Source organism: Carettochelys insculpta, chromosome 11 (assembly GCF_033958435.1).
Source record: "Carettochelys insculpta isolate YL-2023 chromosome 11, ASM3395843v1, whole genome shotgun sequence".
Classification (NCBI taxonomy): Eukaryota; Metazoa; Chordata; order Testudines; family Carettochelyidae; genus Carettochelys; species Carettochelys insculpta.
In genome coordinates this window covers 39,197,173-39,214,440 of record NC_134147.1, presented here as the reverse complement: position 1 = coordinate 39,214,440, position 17,268 = coordinate 39,197,173, and the positions used below count along the sequence as shown (strand labels likewise).

At 42.6% G+C, this 17,268-nt stretch overlaps 1 protein-coding gene across 2 annotated transcripts in view; it reads right to left on the bottom strand.

Moving 5' to 3' along the window:
* The window catches only part of SHQ1 (SHQ1, H/ACA ribonucleoprotein assembly factor), a 98,043-nt gene that overhangs the window by 24,865 nt on the left and 55,910 nt on the right, over positions 1 to 17,268 (bottom strand). For both annotated transcript variants that reach the window (XM_075005240.1, XM_075005241.1), the window contains one exon: positions 16,980 to 17,100. In XM_075005240.1, coding sequence (XP_074861341.1) covers positions 16,980 to 17,100 — 121 coding nt within the window. The remainder of the gene's footprint in view (positions 1 to 16,979; positions 17,101 to 17,268) is intronic.

The following is a 17,268-nucleotide window of genomic DNA, read 5'->3' as shown; positions in this document are numbered from 1 at the left end:
AAGGGGAGGTCAGGTAATATCAAGGAGAGGTCAAGCAACAGGGTGAGGAGGCCACATAACTGTGAGTTCTGTGGTGGATGTTCCTCTGCTGTTCCAGTGTGGACCAGAGGATGTTGGCCTACTCCTTGACAGCTGTCAAGAGCTTTGCCGAGTCCTGGTTCCTGTACTGGATCATGCTTTGACACCACTGCTGGGTCCACCTTCTATCAGCAGCAGCTTGGGTTTGCTCTTTCTGGGCCTCTTGCAGCTGCTGCAGGGTGAGATCCTGTTTTGTTTCCCCCTGCACACCACACTGATCTTCTCAGCCCCAAAAATGCTGCCTGCTGAAGACAGTCAAGGTCAAAATTAAAGACACAATTTTTAAATGTGATGCAACAAACTGATCCATAAACTAAATGGGCGTCTGTTTGACAATCATTGCAATTTTGTTTTCCAAGGCTGCTTTTGATTTTGTAAGGAGGACAACGAATCAAACTCTGCAGAACAGAAGCTAGAACTTCTCCAGGCCATTTCATTGTGGACATTATAAGATCCTGGTGGCTAATAGGGGAGGCGGGCGGGGGGGGGGTGTTGAAACGAAGCCCTGTAAAATGTAAAGCACAGAAAGACGCTTTCTCGGAATTTCCTGGGCAGGGAAAAAAAACATTTAAAGCAGGGAAAGCCCATGCTGGACACATCAGTGTCTGACAGCTGGGTCCACACAGCCCTGCAGCTGTGGGGTGGGGGCAAGGTGGTAAAGGTCAAGCCCACTATCTGCATGGTGAGCTGGGGGGGGAGGGGGCACTCCTGTGGATTGCAAAGCCTGAACAAAAAAAAGTCTTGGAGTCTCCTCCTTAATCCAGAGCAAGGAAAAGACCATTAAAAGTAGAGACAGCCCACGCTGGACATGCCAGTGTCTGGAAGCAGGGTCTGCATAGCCTGGCAGCCACGTGGTGTGGGAGAGGGTTCAATCCTGCTGGCTGCATGGGGGGAGGGAGCAGGAAAAAAAGCTCTCTTGGCAGCGTCTCGTAATCTTTCACAGCTGCGTGGTTGCAGGGGAGACCCGGGGAACCCGACAGCAGCATGGTGGAAGGGGAGTGATCCAGGAGAGCATGCCAACACGCAGAGTCGAGAGACAGAGAGCCTACCAGGCACGTGGTGCAGCAGAGTAGTCCTAGGAAATTTAAATGGCCAGGGAGCAGTGTGATCATGTTAAAGGACAAACTTAAAAAAAATTTCCCGTGCTGCTTCTAGGTTGCGAAAAGAGACATCAGCCTCCTAAGAATAACAAGGTGAAAAAGAAAATAGGTTCATAGTCTATGGGCACAGGGCTGGAAAATTAAAAGAATGCTCTGTGGTGCCATGATGCCAGATTACTTATTGGTGGCTTGGCATGGTATGGTGTGCTATTGTGGAAGCTGGAATAAACCAGGCCTTCCCAAAGACCTTGTGCAAAAAATAAGAGAGGGCCTGGCTGAGGCCTTTATAGAGATCTCAAAAAAAAAAAAAAGCCCTCCATCCCCAGAAATATTAACAAGCTGCTCCAGGGAATAGATCCATCCTGCCTCATCTATAACCCACTTGCATAAGTTTAAAAAAATATTCACCAGAAGAGCCCTCTCTAGCATTGCAGGACTCTGGAGCATCCAGCTTTGCTAAGGCTAGCAGGATCAGTTTCTTCAGATGGCTGCTGAATTTCTTGACTGGCTGCATCCTCCTCCTCATCGGCCTCTGTCTCTCCATCACCCTGGCTGCTCTCACTGTAGAGCTGAGCATTGTCTCCTGAGGAGTCCATGCAATTCTTGACGACTGTGGTTGGGTCTGTCACAAGAATCACATCAAGCTGCTTGTAATAGCAGCATGTTTTGGGAGATGTCCCAGATTGCCCATTGGCTTCTTTCACCTTCTGATAATTCTGCCTAAGATCCTCGATTTCAACCCAGCATTGCTGAGCATCCCTGGTGTACCCTTTCTCCATCACGCCTGGGAAATCTTCCCATAAATGTCCACATTTCTTTTGCTGGCTCGCAGTTTGCTCAGCACAGATTCATCACCCCACACGGAAATGAGAACCTAGCTCTCCTGATGGCACCATGCTGGGGCTCTTTTGTGACCCTGAGAACTCATGATAGCTAGAGGCAATCACTTCTGAGGTGTGCTCGCCATGCTGGTCAGAAAGAAAATGAATTTAAATTCCTGGGCTTCCTGTTACCTACTTCCTGTGCACCTGGAGAGCAGCAGAGGTGAAAGCAGCAAGAACGGACATGTGGGGCACCTCTGGAGAACAATCAAATAAATTTGAAGTAACGCTGTTTCCACACTAGCATTAATTTGACCTTTTAAATTCAAACTTGGCACTACTCCACTGGGGAGGGCTGGCGTGAGAAAGTTGACCTTAGCATCCATTAGAATTGACCCAGCGACATTTGCAGCGAAGACAGTCACATTGTAAAATTGAGCTAAGTGCCTTAAAATCAACTGTATGCTGTAGTGTAGAGAAAGTCTTCGAGAAAGAAGATGGACAAGGTAATGTCTTCTATTCGCGTGAGAGAGACAAGGTTGCATGCCTCATAGAGCTCTTCTTCAGATATGGGAAAGGTACTCCCAGCATCCCAGAAAAATGCATAGTGGAGCAGACTGTTTAGCCTAAAGAGTTTAAATAGTTAGCCGATATTGTAAGGGACCATTCAAGATACAGTGGCCTGCTAGCATCTCTGCAGTCATAGGACATATGAGGGGGTTAATGGGTAACAGATTGTCTTAATAGGCCATAAATGCAAAGTATCTGTTTCAGTCCCTGGATTTTAGCGTCTTGCAAGAACAATCAATTTGAGCTTGCAGGCTTGACTTTTGAAAGTGTTGTGCAGGTTTCTGTTGAGGCTGAGGGCTGCTAGAACCATCACTCTGCATCAGACCTCTGAAAGGTGGTCACCCCCGGGTAATTCCATGTATTTGCTGTCTTTCATCATTTCCCTGTGAAAGTTCATTTAAAAGTGGATAGGATGTGTGAAACTGTATTAATATTGTTCACAAATAAACAAAAAGAGGTTTGAAAAGACATAATACTTTATTATTTAGTTAGTTAGTCTAAGTGTTGGTTTCTATTCAGGCAAATATATAATACAGACACAAGGGTAATGTCTACACTAGAGAGTTTTGTAGACATAACTTGTGGAGGGTCTACATACAAAATGCATTTTGTTGACAGAAACTATCAATAAAAAAAGTTGTGTAGACACGCCCTGGTGTCCTTTTGTCAACAGAACAGATCAGAAAATCGATCCGCTTTTATGTGTACACACTATCTGTCAACAGAAGTTTTGTTGGAAGACGTAGCCAATTTGTCTGGCCAAACTGCCAACATTCCTCTTATTTTCAAGTGCATATTTCAGGGAGCAATTTTTACTGCACAGTTTTATATCCCGATTACTGATATTATGTGGATGCTTAATGGCACTGACCACTGAAATAATTAGGAGTAGATACTTGGAACCAACTAAAACCAAGCAGCTTAGGGAATACAGGTCATAAACTTCCTTCTACCCAATAACAGATGATAGACTAAAGCTTTTATAAAAAAACAAATAGCCCTGTATCACCTTAAAGAGTCTTTAGGACTGTTTTTGTGAAGCTTCAGACTAAACGGCTACCCCTCTGAGACTATAAGGTTAGGCTCACTGGTTCCAAGTATGCTCTCAATTTCTACCACTATCTGTAGTTGAAAACAGTAATTCACAAAGCCTAGTGTCAGGAAAGGTAGAAGAGCTGAGAGATACAATCAATCAATCTCATCACTTCAGTGACATGCTGGGATGTAATTAATCCTCTGTTTACTTAAGAAACTTCACACCCTTTACATGAATCAGCAACTCCCTGCTGGCTCCAGACAAGGTAATTATGTTCTAACAAGGACTGGGGTTCGATCCTAATCAGAGAATGAAAAGGAAAATGCTGCTCAAAAGCCTTCCTTTAACACCAAGCCTACTTCTGCCATCACTCAGATTGTGTTTCTGACACAGTCATCAATACACTGAGTACCTCAGTTGCTAGCAACACCTCTTCTGCACAAATGTAGGATTCACTCAGCCGCATACCACCTCAGGTGTTCAACATGACTACAAATGGCGTAAACACACAGACACCATCACAAACTGTCAATCAGGATACTACAAGAAAGAAGATGATTGCCTAATGTCCAATATTAAATCTGTCATTTTCTCCCAAGTTAGTTTTACCTATAATGCTCCTTAGGCCAACTGGGGCCTCACATTGAAGAGAAACTTTATGGAAAGTACAAGTCAAGAAAAAGCCCTGGGTTTCAGATATATTAGATAGGCTTCCTTTTCAACCAAAAGAACATAAAGCCAAACTGGTCCAGTGCTATACTGAAAGCTACCTATTCACATAAATGAACAGCCAAAATTCTCCTTTTGGGTCTGAACATATAGGACTGGTTCACTCAGGGAGGCCATCTCAGCCAGAACCCTGAAACCCCACAAAGATTTAATTCCCAAAGCATCATGCTAGGGAGGAGCCTTCTCCTAGTAGCAAAATGGGAATGGAATGAGACAGGCTGGGATCCCACCTGCAGGGAGCACCAAAAGCACATATATCCATCACATTCCCTGTCGGTTTTTTACCACCTGTAGGATACTGCTTCCTTTTTCAAGCTCAGCAGCTAGTCAAAGTGTGGGATGCTTAGGCTGTTCCAGCAAGAAGCAGAAATTGATAGAGTTTGCACAATCTTGTTTATTTAGAGGGAATATACCGAGTTCCATGCCACTGAATACATGAGAAACAAAGAAAAGGAGTAGTTATTTAGCTCAGAGCCATAAGCAGGGACCTGGGCATCACTCTACATAGTTCATTAAAAATATATGCTTGATGCACAGCAGGGGTCAGAAAAAGCTAGGCAGTTGTGACGGTGTTAGTAAGGGAATGGAGAATACAGGAAACATTAATAATGCCATTAAATAAAACAATAACGTGGTAACGCCTGCAGTACTCTGTGTAGTACTGCTTACCCCATCTCAAAGATGCTGCAAAACTAGAGGAGGTTTGGGAAAGAGTAAGGAGAATGACCAAAGGTCTACAAAAACTCATATATGAAGAGTAACTTAAAAGATTAGGAGGACAGTTTATCTTAGACAGGAAAGAAGCGGAGCAGGGATGGGGGATATAAAAGAAAATAAAGAATGATAGAAGAGAGAGGTCTGTTAACTTCTGTTTTCCATTGCTCATCAGACAGCAAGGGGAACATTCCAATTACATTAAAAGGTACGAAATTCAAAACACACAAAAGAAAATATTCTCTCCTCCAAAAACATAACTGAGCTGTAGAATTCATTGCCACCGGAAGTCGTTAGGGCTGAGAGCTTAACAAGATTCAAAAAGGAATTACATATTTACCTGGATATAAAAATATTCAAATTTATCATAATTACTGACAACATTTAAAAAAAAACATTAAGCCTTGTGATTCATGGTTTACGCTAACTTCTATCTATCACAGATCACAATGTGATCTATGTGGAAAACAGGCTATTCCACATATGCTCACTGCAGGCTTCTTACCCCACTGTCTGAAGCACATGATTCTGGGGTACGGCCAGAAACATGACCTGGTACTTCACAAACATTGGATCTGAGCCACTAAGGCAAACTATACATTCCTATGGACTCCCTAATGGCTAATATGTCTAAAGTTTGGAAGTTTATGCTGTTGTAGGCCCAGGGCATCCTGGACAGTCTCATACTCAAAGCATCGCATTGGTGTTCTGTGAGCCAAAATACATTGTACATGATGTTTTATTGAATTAAATCATTCTAATGTTGCATTTTTATACCAATGCATGTCACTAGAATACTCTGAACACTAAGTTCCTAATAATATTAATGGGCAGCTCCATTGAAAGTATGAAGGGGAAACAGACCTCAGTTAATTTTGACTTTATTCAGTCATAATAAGAAAAGACTTAACAGATGAAAGGAAAGAAAAAAACTTCTATACCTGGGACAGGCTTCTTCAGCTTTTTTACTGCCCTCAGATTCCTTATAAAAGGTTACTTTATCTTTAAATCTTTTCAGACGTATTTATTATGTTCTATATTATGGATATATTCTTTACAAAGAAGATTAATGAAAAAAGAATGATGTTTAAGCAAGCGCTGATAAGGTGGAAGGCCACTACGTAAATATTTTTGTCTCACTGAAGGGATGTTAACTGGATATCAGCAAGTACTAGTCTTTGTGTAAAATAAACAATCCCATGCAACCAGGAAGTGTTTGTGGGGGTAAGTTAAAATAAATATCTATATAGGGGCTTGGCATTGGTCTAAGTAGTTTACCAGGAACAATTTAAAGTCAAGTGGGATTTAAGTTTATTATGTATCCACACAAAGAGAACAGACATACAAAAACATTAAGTTCTAACCTGCCCATTGGTCTCAAGTCAAATAAATCTGTTGGTCTCAACTTGCTTCCTTAATAGAAGTACATTTACATTACAAAACAGAGCACAAAACTTAGCAGCAACAGATAGTATGTTAAAGTTTGTGACTAAGTAAAGTTCAGTGAGCTAATCCAATAAAATATATGATTCTTCTCTGTCTAATATCCTGGGATCACATAGCTCCAACGCTGTTTACATAAAATTCTGACAGTTATAAAATAGAAAATTGCAAAGCACCTGTCTGGAGCGTATCTACATCTCTCAGCTGGCCTCTAGGGAGAGTGGGCACAGACATGTAGGCCAGCTGGCTGGGAGGGGCACTCAACAGACCTGAAGCTGAGATCTGGGGCAGGAGTAGAGGAATAGGAACTGGGCTGTGATAAGGGTTTCTTTAATGCTCTACTCCCTTTTGTTACAGACACTGTTGCTGATAGGTATTTTGAAATAAATTACCACAATTGACACTACTAGAATGCAAATCAAGTATACAGAATTTTTACTTTTTTGCCTCAATCATAATACTGTTCTTCTATTTCCTTGCCTCATTCACTACCCACCTTCCGACTACTAGAATATATGAAACAAGGACCCTACAAATACCTCCATTATACAACTCTGCTTCATTTTTGAGCAGTTCTATTCGACACTCTGAACGCGCAGGAACCCTCAGGAAAAATATGTGATTGTCCAATAAAAGACCATTGCATAACAATCACACACAATGAAAGTCAAAATAATGAAACGAGAACAACCTTAATTATGGCATTTCCTAATGTTCTAATTTTTGACACTGCAGCCTTTATGTTCTCTTAGCTTTGTTTTTAAAACTAGAAACTTGCATATGAAAACTCTCTCCATGATACTGAAATATATAAGGTCCGTCAGCAGAATTGTAAACTTCAAATTCAGCAGGCAGTCCTCTGCCACCTGAGCGAACAGTAACAGACAGTCACAGGCTGTCAACCTCTCTTTCCACCAGCATTAGCAAGACAAGAAAGAGACACTTCATCAAGAGTTTCAGAGACTTGTTGACAGCAAAAGAATGTTAAGAACCTTGGGCTCGGTCTACACTTACCGGGAATGCTGACAGCTGCCACGCAATTTTAGGTGTGCCAATTGCATGCCTAAAATCGATTGTGTAGCCATTGACATTGGTCCCTGTCCTCACTGCGGAATGCCAACGGGAATGCTCCTCCTGCCGACATTCCTTAATCCTTGCAGCTCACCAGGAGTTCTGGGGTTAACATTGACCCTGTAAGGTGCCAGGATCGAACTTAAGTGTTTGATCTTCCGCAGCCAGTGTAGACCTACTCAGGTTGCATTCCAACCTCTGAAATAGAACGTGTGCTAGTGGCAATAGACCTTTCTGCTTATTCCTCCCAGGCTTAATCGTTTGAATCCATCTCTTCAACTTGTTCCTTGTCCCACTTCTGTCATTTCTCCACCCCTCTTTCCTCAACCCACTCTCCTCGCCTGTCCCATGATAGTCTTCACTGCTCAGGATTCTCATCCCAATCTTCTTGCCCAGCCAGCCTTAGCCTCCTTTTCCAGATCAGTTTCTTACAACTGTACCCCTTATCGCCAGTCTCCTTGCCCAGTCAGCTCCAGCCTCTCCCCTCTGGCTCCTTGTCCGGCTTTTCTCCCCGTGGCCTCCAGTCATCCACTGTCTGCTACACTCCCTGCCCCAGCTACCACTGTTCTTCCCTGGACACCTCACCCAGCTCAGAATCTTCCCTGATCATACCACAAAATTAGCCTAGGCATTATACTAGTGAGCCCCTCCCTGCCAACCTCTTGGAGCTAGGGATGTGAAGGAGCAGAATATGGGAGACTCTGTGGACTGGCAGCAATTGTTTGGCAAGGGAAACACTGGGGCTTATAAGAAGAGAAAATACTAGACGGAGGAACCATAGCGTAGATCAGGGCTACAGGAGCAGGTAAGAAAAACCACTAGTGCTCCTGTGGCCTCAACAGCTGACAAAACACCTGTGGTCACAGCAGCAGGAGTCTCTTCTCATGATGCTCACTCTGGAGGTTCTCTCAGCATCAGTGCTTCCTGCTTCCTTCTTCCCCTACATCATTTACATTTTTGCTCTGAGCAGCCACCTCCCATCCTCACCAGATAAAAAACTGTTACCCCACAGCTCTTCTGCTCCTTCCATCCCCCTGTGCCCTTCACATCAGAGATCCAATGGAGACAAAACTCGTCTTGCAGTCAGCTTGCAGCAGGCAGCCATTATTCTTGAATCTACACCATAGCGCTTTGTAAAAGCACTTTTAGAAAGGGGTGGGGGGAAGCGTATCAGACAAATTAAATGTAATTTTATTATGGAAATGAAAGTAATAACAAGAACAGCAGCAGGGCGGATGATAAGCTTACTCAGCAGGGGATCAAACGGAGCAATGACATGCCATTATGACCTCAGGGGTTAAAGATGTAATTTTCCATCTGGCTGCATCTGGCTTTTCAACACAAATGTTGACACCACATGCCGAGATTTACAATGAGCTGCCTCCACCTTATTCTATGGAGTTTTTGATGCCCAGGTTAACATTTCTTCCTCTGGTTTGTGGTGTAATATGCTCCCTCCCCACTAAACAAATGGAAAGTTAATAACCACAAGTTACTAATAACAGTGTATTCAATGAAGTAATTGCATTATGTAATAATTAAGCCTGCATCTTGAAAACATTCATTAGAAAACTATTCCTTAAAATTATGAATGGCAAGTTTAAATTCATGCTGCATTTGTTAATAACGCCTCAGTTTTCCTATAAAGTTTAAGGAGATGCCCTAATGAAGAAAAGTAACATGGTTAAGTGCCATATGCTTCTGAAATTGGCGTGTGTGAAAACAGAAGATGCCTACTTCAAGATAACTGGAGTTCTTTGAAACAAGTGATCCCTATCTTTATTTCATGTGCTCCATGTTTCTGAAACTGGAAGATTTTTGCTAGTGGTGACTACCATGCCTACCTTCCTCTCCATGTTCCTGCAATCTCCCCTGCACATTGAGAATATAAGACAGTGGTTCCCAAACTTTTCGGCATTATACCTCAGCCTTTAGATTTTTGAGACACCCTCATGCTCCCCCCCACCTCTTCTTTACCACCATCCAAGCCCTTTTTAACAAAAAAAAAAATCAATTCATAATTTAAAATAAACATAAAATCTTGACATAAAATGTTATTTAAAATTAAAAATAAGCACAAATAGTTCTTCTTGGCGCTGGTGGGTGCCTGGTGCAGCCCCAGCTGGCCAGCTGCCTGAGCCCCATGCTAGCTGCCACCAGCCCCCCATCTAACCCCATCCTCCCCCGCCCACACTCACTCACCTTTGCATGTGGGTCTTCACCAGGTGTCTGCTTTTTATAGCAGCTGTGCTGGGTCACCCACATAAAATGGCAAGGTCTGAGAGCCGGAAGCAAACGCTGGCTCTTTTTTCAGGTGGAAGGAATGATGGGGGGAGGGGGTGGGGGCTGAGTCACTTCATGGCCTCCTGGAATTTCTGCACGCCCCCCCAGGGGCACACATCCCACAGTTTGGGAAACCATGGTATAAGGGTAGTGGGGACAAGCCACCCCTCAGATTCCTTCTTTACTGTGCATAATGAGTGAAATAAGCAGGAGGAAGGAAGGAGGGAGGGAAGGTACTGAAATACAGAATGGGGCCAACACTTGAAGAACAGAGTTTACTCATTGTAACCAGAGTTCTTTAAGATATGTGGTTCCTAAGTATAATCCACTGTGTATGACTGACCAGCAGCATTCCCTCTAATTTTTCCATCCTCCAGTAGAAACTCTTGGTGCCGGCTATGGTGCTCAGCCCCGCTGGCAACCGGACTGCTGACAAGCTAAAAGATGCATCAGCTGTGGATGCCTGTACCAGTGCGTAAGGTAAGAGCCAAGCCTAGTTGTTGCTTTGCAAAATTCAATGAACAGAACATCTCAGAGAGAGACCACCAAGAATGCCTGGACTCTGTTAAAGTGAGCTCTCACATCTTGTAGAGGAGGGATATCTGCCAACTTTCAACATTGTAGAATACCGCCTGAGATCCATTTGGAAAAACTGCTGCAAAGAAAAACATTTCTCTTTTCATCCATTCTGCCAGGGACATAAACAGTCTAAGCAATTTCCTAACCAGTCTTGTTCTCTGCAGATACAGTGCCAAATCCCAGCAAACATCCAGAGAATTAAGTCTCTTGCCATTGCTGATGTGTGACTTCAGATAAATGTACTGCTTGGTTTAAATGGGTCTGATGCAGTCTCAAAGAAACATTAGCCACAAAGAAAACTGTATACAGTGATCACTGATCACCCATAAGAGCTCTCAGCTCCCTTCTAGCTGAGGTGATAGAAAGTAGACCTTCATGGACAGTCATGTCAGCAAGCAAATAACTAAGGGCTCAAACAGAGACACTATTAATACAAAAACCAGTCTGGTGTCACCTTAAAGACTAATCATTTTATTACGGCATAAGCTTTCATGACTTGCAACTCCCATCATAAGATGCATGAAGAGACAGAAAGAGAAACAGATATTATGGGTTACACAGATGGGAGTGTTATATCTGAGTTAATTCAATAAGGGTGAATGCGGATAAGAATGTGAGAAGATCTACAGAGGAAAATTACTTATAATAAGTGAACCATTTCCATCCTTATTCAGACCCATTCCAATGGTGTCAAATTTGCATTAGAATTCCAGCTGAGCAGTTTCACGTTGCAGCCTGGTTTTGAAGGCTTTGTTTGCTTGAGAATGGCAAGGTTTAAGTCTGTAACTGTGTGTCCAGGAAGGTTAGTGTTCTCCCGCCAGTTTTTGTATGTTACCATTCTTGTCCATTTATTCAGCTGCATAGAGATAAACCAATCTGTCCAATGTACATGGCAGAGGGGCATTGAGGGCACATGTTGGCATATATCACATTAGTAGATGTGTGCAAGTCACTGAGCCTTTGATGCTACAGCTAATGTGGTTAGGACCTATGATGGAGTCGGGAGGGCAGATGTGAGGACAGAGCTGGCAATAGGATTTGTTGCAGAGACTGGTTCCTGGGTTAGGGTGTCTGCTGTGGAGTGTGTGGTCAGTGATGAGTATGTGTTTCAGGTTGGGCTGTCTGTTAGTGAAGACTGGACTGCCTCCCAAGGTCTGTGAGAGCATGTGATCATCACCTAGGACTAGCTGCAGATCCTTGATGATGTGTTGGAGAAGTTTTAGCTCGGGGCTGTAGGTAATGACTGGTGGTGGTATTCTACTGACCCAAAGCAAACGTCTGCAGGCGTCTCATGTTATTTTCAGCTCTACACATTTTATGTGTATCCTGGAAGTCCATGTTTCTTGTACTATCTGCTTATCCAGATGGGCATCCCATCCCAACAAAGAGGCATTCGTGATCAGGGGAGAAAATGGGACTCATGCATATATGGTCTCTGTCTGTCCACTAAGGTAATCTCTAATCTGTACATACCTGGCAGCAGCATGTGGTATATATGTAGCTACATATCATAGTGAAAAAGCAAGTTGTTTCCACACTGCAATGTGTGGCTACATGCATCAGTGAAAGGCTCTGGCAGTAAGAGGCAGCACCAGAGACAGGCTTTAGTAGCAGAAGACTGTTGGGAGCCTTTTCCCACTGGCTCTCTGCTGCCAGAATCTGCATACCAGTTAACTCAATGTGCCAGATAACCGAGCTTTTACTATATTTGGGTTCTCAGCTGAAGGATGCCACATCTGGATGGAGTCACTGCTCTCAAAGATACCATCCAAAGAGCTTTTTAGCAGGATGCTATGGTTGGAAGGAAGGAGGAAAGTGGGGTATTACTTTTGGTTCTCTGTGTTACCTTTTTTGTATCGTCTGTGACTATTAAAGAACTCGGGTAGCAGTCAGGATTTTTATATTTGTGACCTACGGAACTCCCTTTTGGAAAGTGTTGAGTGTATATCCCCAGAGAGTGGAGGACACCCACCGATTACTTCCAAGTCCACAGCTATTGCCTTACCATTCCTGGGGAATCCTGACAAGTGGAGCCAGGACTCTCTGTGCATGAGGGTTAGGATAGCCATTGAGCAGGAGGCTGTGTCAGCTGTATCGGCCATAGCCTGGAGGCAGGATCTGGCAATCAGCTTCTCTTTCCCCAGAAAGATCTGGAACTGTTCTCTATTCTCTTGAGGGAGGGTGTTTGGAAATGTAATGAATTTGAGTAGTAAGTCATATTTAGAAAGCAACACTTGGTAATTTGATGGTTGAGGTGAAGATTTTTTTTTCCCCTTCCAAGGTGATCTAGTCCTTTAGGCTCATTAGACAGAGACTGTGATTTATCTTGTCCACTTCCCTCTGAGGCAGCATGCAGCTCTGAAGAGTTCAGGGCAGGGCATGTAAATTAATACTCTGCTCCCTTGGCTGTCTTAGAATATTTCTCTTCTGTCCCTGAGGCACGGGGGCACAAGCAGCTGGTGTATGCAAGACAGCGTTGGCAGCCTCCAGAAAACCATTACCTGATGAGATGCAGTATTTTATTAGGCACAGTACTCTGTCGGATATCCGAGAGCCTTGCGATGTCTTTTGGATCTCCCCTGGGGGAAATGGAATGCATCTGCCACCCTCCTTAGCAGACCTTAGACTGCCTGTTGTCATCAGTAAAAGCAGAACAGCCTGGTGCAACCTCCCTGACAGGAGAAAACGGGAACTTTTTTTGGTGGGATTGCCAGGACCATTGCTTCCGTCTGTTGTTTTCCCTTCTTTCCTCCCGCATAGGTTCTGAGGACGTTTGAGTTCCTCTCCAGGAAGGGAATGATGGTGAATCTTTGTGGTTTCCACTGGGCCTCAAGGTCATCAGTAAGATCACCCAGTGTGAGGTATCAAATACTGGGAAGGGAAGGCCTCATGGCATTCCCACATGAACTCAGCCTCATAGGCCTACAAAGGCACCCAAGAAATTCTAGCCCCTCTGTCACCACCGAGATCTTGTCCCTGAGGAAGTGAGAACACCTCTTCTGCAACATCCAACTCTCCCAAAAAGAGGAATGTAGGCGAGACCTACTGCTCACTGGCAAGGCAAGAACTAAGGGCTGGCACAGCCCACAGAAGATTGTTTGGGTGGCAAACAGGCTGATGGTGTCAGGGAGCTGACACTGTTATAAGCACAAGCACGCAAATCCAGCCGGAGGCAGGGGCAGAACAAAGCGATTCACTGTCCTATATACCCTAAGAATCATCACAGCTGCTTCTGGGCACTCTCTCTCTTTCCTACTGAAGCAACATATAAACAGACAGCCTTATAGGCAGAGATGTGAGCACATTTATTTCCAGCTCTGAATCAGAAAAGCTGCATTGTGCACATAATTCAAATTGTTTGCTCTAACCAGATCAGATGAGTTTGCCAATAAGTGGCTACAAACACACAATTGTACTGGGGACAAGGCCTTGTATTCAGTAATCAGAACTCCAGGACACCCTTTTAGATTAGGATTTGAAAGTGCTATAGTATGTAAAACTGTCCTTAACCAGCAGCTCCCAAACTGTTGTCCACTGGTACAGAACCAAGGAGAACTAATAAGACTGTCTTCATTTTCACAAATATCCAAGCTTTTTTTGTGGGGAAAAAGGGGCTAGGAGACCTGCAAAAGCAGATGGAAACAAAAAGGGCTCAACCTGTACAAGAAGTTGCTTACAGATCTGAGGCAAGGAAACAGGACCTGGCTTCAGAATCTTTGAACCATCAGTTGGGCTGAAGCTGCTAGCCACAAGAGCAGAGGAATGCCCATGGAGGAAGGGGATAGTGCATCTTAGCATTATGTTAAAGGGAGCAAAGAACAAGTAAGACAGAACAATACAACAAAGAGTAAAAGCAGATAGTATCAATTTATTTTACAAAGAACAACTGACAGCTATCAATACATATTCATACCCACCCATCCCTTTTCAATACAAGCAATTGCAGCAGCTGCCCAGAGGAATGTTGGGTGATTGAACATGAGAGCAGATGGGGCTCATGTGATTTTTCTATTAAGATTTGGTCCTCACACTGACAAAGTTTGAGAATCCCTGTTAGCGTAACAGCCAATGCCTATTTTTGACTTCCCTATATATTATTTGGAACCTTATATGACCCTAACAATTTCCTACAATGTTTGTTAGTAGAAAACATTAAGGCTCTGATTTAAGAAAAGATCTCTGTTTAGGCCAGTACTGCAGCAAGTGCTTAATTTCAAGCTTATGGTTCAGTATTATCCTGAAACAGAAATAGGCATAAGCATGGTTAAATGCTTTCCTGCTTCTGGGCCTAAAGTAGGAGATTGATTCTGCAGTTCCTCTGTCTCTTGTTCTCCTAATGACAGGCAACTATTGTGCCATATCATAATGACAGTAAGATAGCTTAATTGCTTCTTTCCAGAGGATGTCAGTTCTGCTTAACTTGTATCTAATGTATGTGTCTTGCAGTAAATGTATTACTCTATCAGTTCCTTGTATCAACCCTACATTTCCCCCACTGCTTCTGAAGAAAGATTACGTTCCGATGACTAGCTTTCTAAATGTTACGTTCACTGACATGGACAGCAGCAACACTTTTCTTCTTGGACTCATTTATTCATGAACGATGCTCCCCCCTGCCCCCTCCCAAAAAAAAAAAAGAAAAAAACACTTATCTTCATTTACTGTACATTCTCAACTAAAGCTTCAGTTTGCTTATGAATTCTCCGGTAGCTCTCTTTTGGGTGTGGGCCTAAATTGGCCTAACTGAAGAAATGAAAACTGATTAAACTGGAAATATTTTGACACACCGTGATTAAATAGTCTTACACCATAGATTTTTCCCTATTTTTCAAACTGGAAGCAAAATTCATCATCATTTAAAAATATACTAATGAAAAAATGAAAAAAAAAATCAGGTAATACATAGAATTTAGTAATGGACAATTGTGAATTGCAGGGCTATTATTCATTGAGAAGTTCTGGTGATGTCAAACAACATGTGTTTTACTAAAAAAAAATCACCCTTAGAATAATGACACATCTCTGGCTTCTACCTTGGCCTATTTAAATTGAATCCATATTTTATATAAAATACATAATTCTCTTTCATATGAAAATTTCCCTTTCTGCTCCAATATGTGCTCTGAATTTTTGGGGGTGTATATCATCTGAAATAATCTGCTTTTTTTGAACTGGTGAATTTAGAGGATTCACGACTTCTTGTGGATCTCTCAGTGTTATAATAAAGTTTGAGAGGTCACTGTGTTAGTCTGTTTCTTCACAAAACAAAAAAGCAGTCCTGCAGCACCTTGAAGACTAACAATATTATTTATTAGGTGATGAGCTTTTGTGGGACAGACCCACTTCTTCGGATCTGGAGAACAATTGATATCAGATCTGAAGTAGTGGGTCTGTCCCACAAAAGTTCATCACCTAATAAATAATATTGTTAATCTTTAAGGTGCTACAGGACTGCTTTTTTGTCTGTGAAGATACAGATTAAGATTTAGAGGTTGCTTACAAATCATCAAGCCATCTCAGGATGATACTACGTTATACCATACATCCATTACCATACCTTCAATAGCAAGACCTTCACAGAACAGTTTTAACACATCCACGTATGGTACATTTTATAACCATGGCTGTACCAGGGCATTGTAGAGCTACTGGTGCAACTGTACCCTACACGGTTGCTTGGAGTATTGAAACACTGTACTAGATGACACAGGATCAGCTAAATTAACACAGCTTCATCCATCACAGCTTCCTCTCTACCCTAAAAAGAAATCTGTGGAGACTGCACTTATGCAGTTGGATCTGTGTTAAATCCTCATTCTAGGGGTTGAAACACATTGGTACAACCAGTAAACATAAAATGCCTCAATAAGCTGTTTAGGGCAGATGAAATATTGTATGTGTGGTATTGGCTCAAAGCATCCAATTCAGGATTTGAACATGGTCATAAACTTTTTTTCAAAAATGTTAATAATTTTAACTCCTTGAGGCTTCTTGATATCGGTGCAGTCAGGGCTGAGGCTAGACTTCGTTGAGTCCGGGGACTGGGGGTGCGGAAGAAGAAAAGGGGGCTGGCTTTGGACCCCGGGAGGCGCAGGGCCTTGGGCAGAAGGGGTGGGGTTGGAGCTAGCCTTCCTCGGAAAGCCCTACAGCACAGCTGGGCGCACACCACACACAATTCCAGCTGTGATTCAACAGACCTGAGGCTCCAGTCACTGGCATGGTAGAGGCAGTGGCCAGCAGCCCCCGGAACACTCCTATAAAATTGCCACTTTGCACTGTCATTATGTATTAAAAGTCTGCAAACAAATTGAATGTCTACTTTCATGTAAGAGAAAACCCTCCCTTCTTCCACTGCTACCATTGTTATTAAAAATAAAATGTCGTGCATGAAGAGAATGTTAGGGAAGTTCAGGACGTGAAAGCTTGAACAGATTTCAATTTATGATTTTAAGGATTATTTTCCCCCATTTTTAGGATTTTACAAATTATCAACACCTGTTCTTGGATAAAATATGCTAAACATTTTCTCAGAATAGTAACTTGTTTAAAACTTACTTGATTTTTTGAATCCAAATACAATAGTCCGTAATGTAGAGATCATTAAGGATGTAGGCAGGGTCATTTTCTCGAAAAATCTTGTGGATGTCCAACAAACACTTCAAAACAGCACTTTTACCTGGAAAAACATTCATGCTTTTTAAAAAAAAAATAAATAAAGCTAAAACATTACAATCTAACACATGACACTTCAACAAACATTTCACTGCAACATTTTAAATCTATGGCAGCAATCTTGCTAACTTTTTATATTGAGTTAGTGCCTCAATCATTGAATTGGAATTCT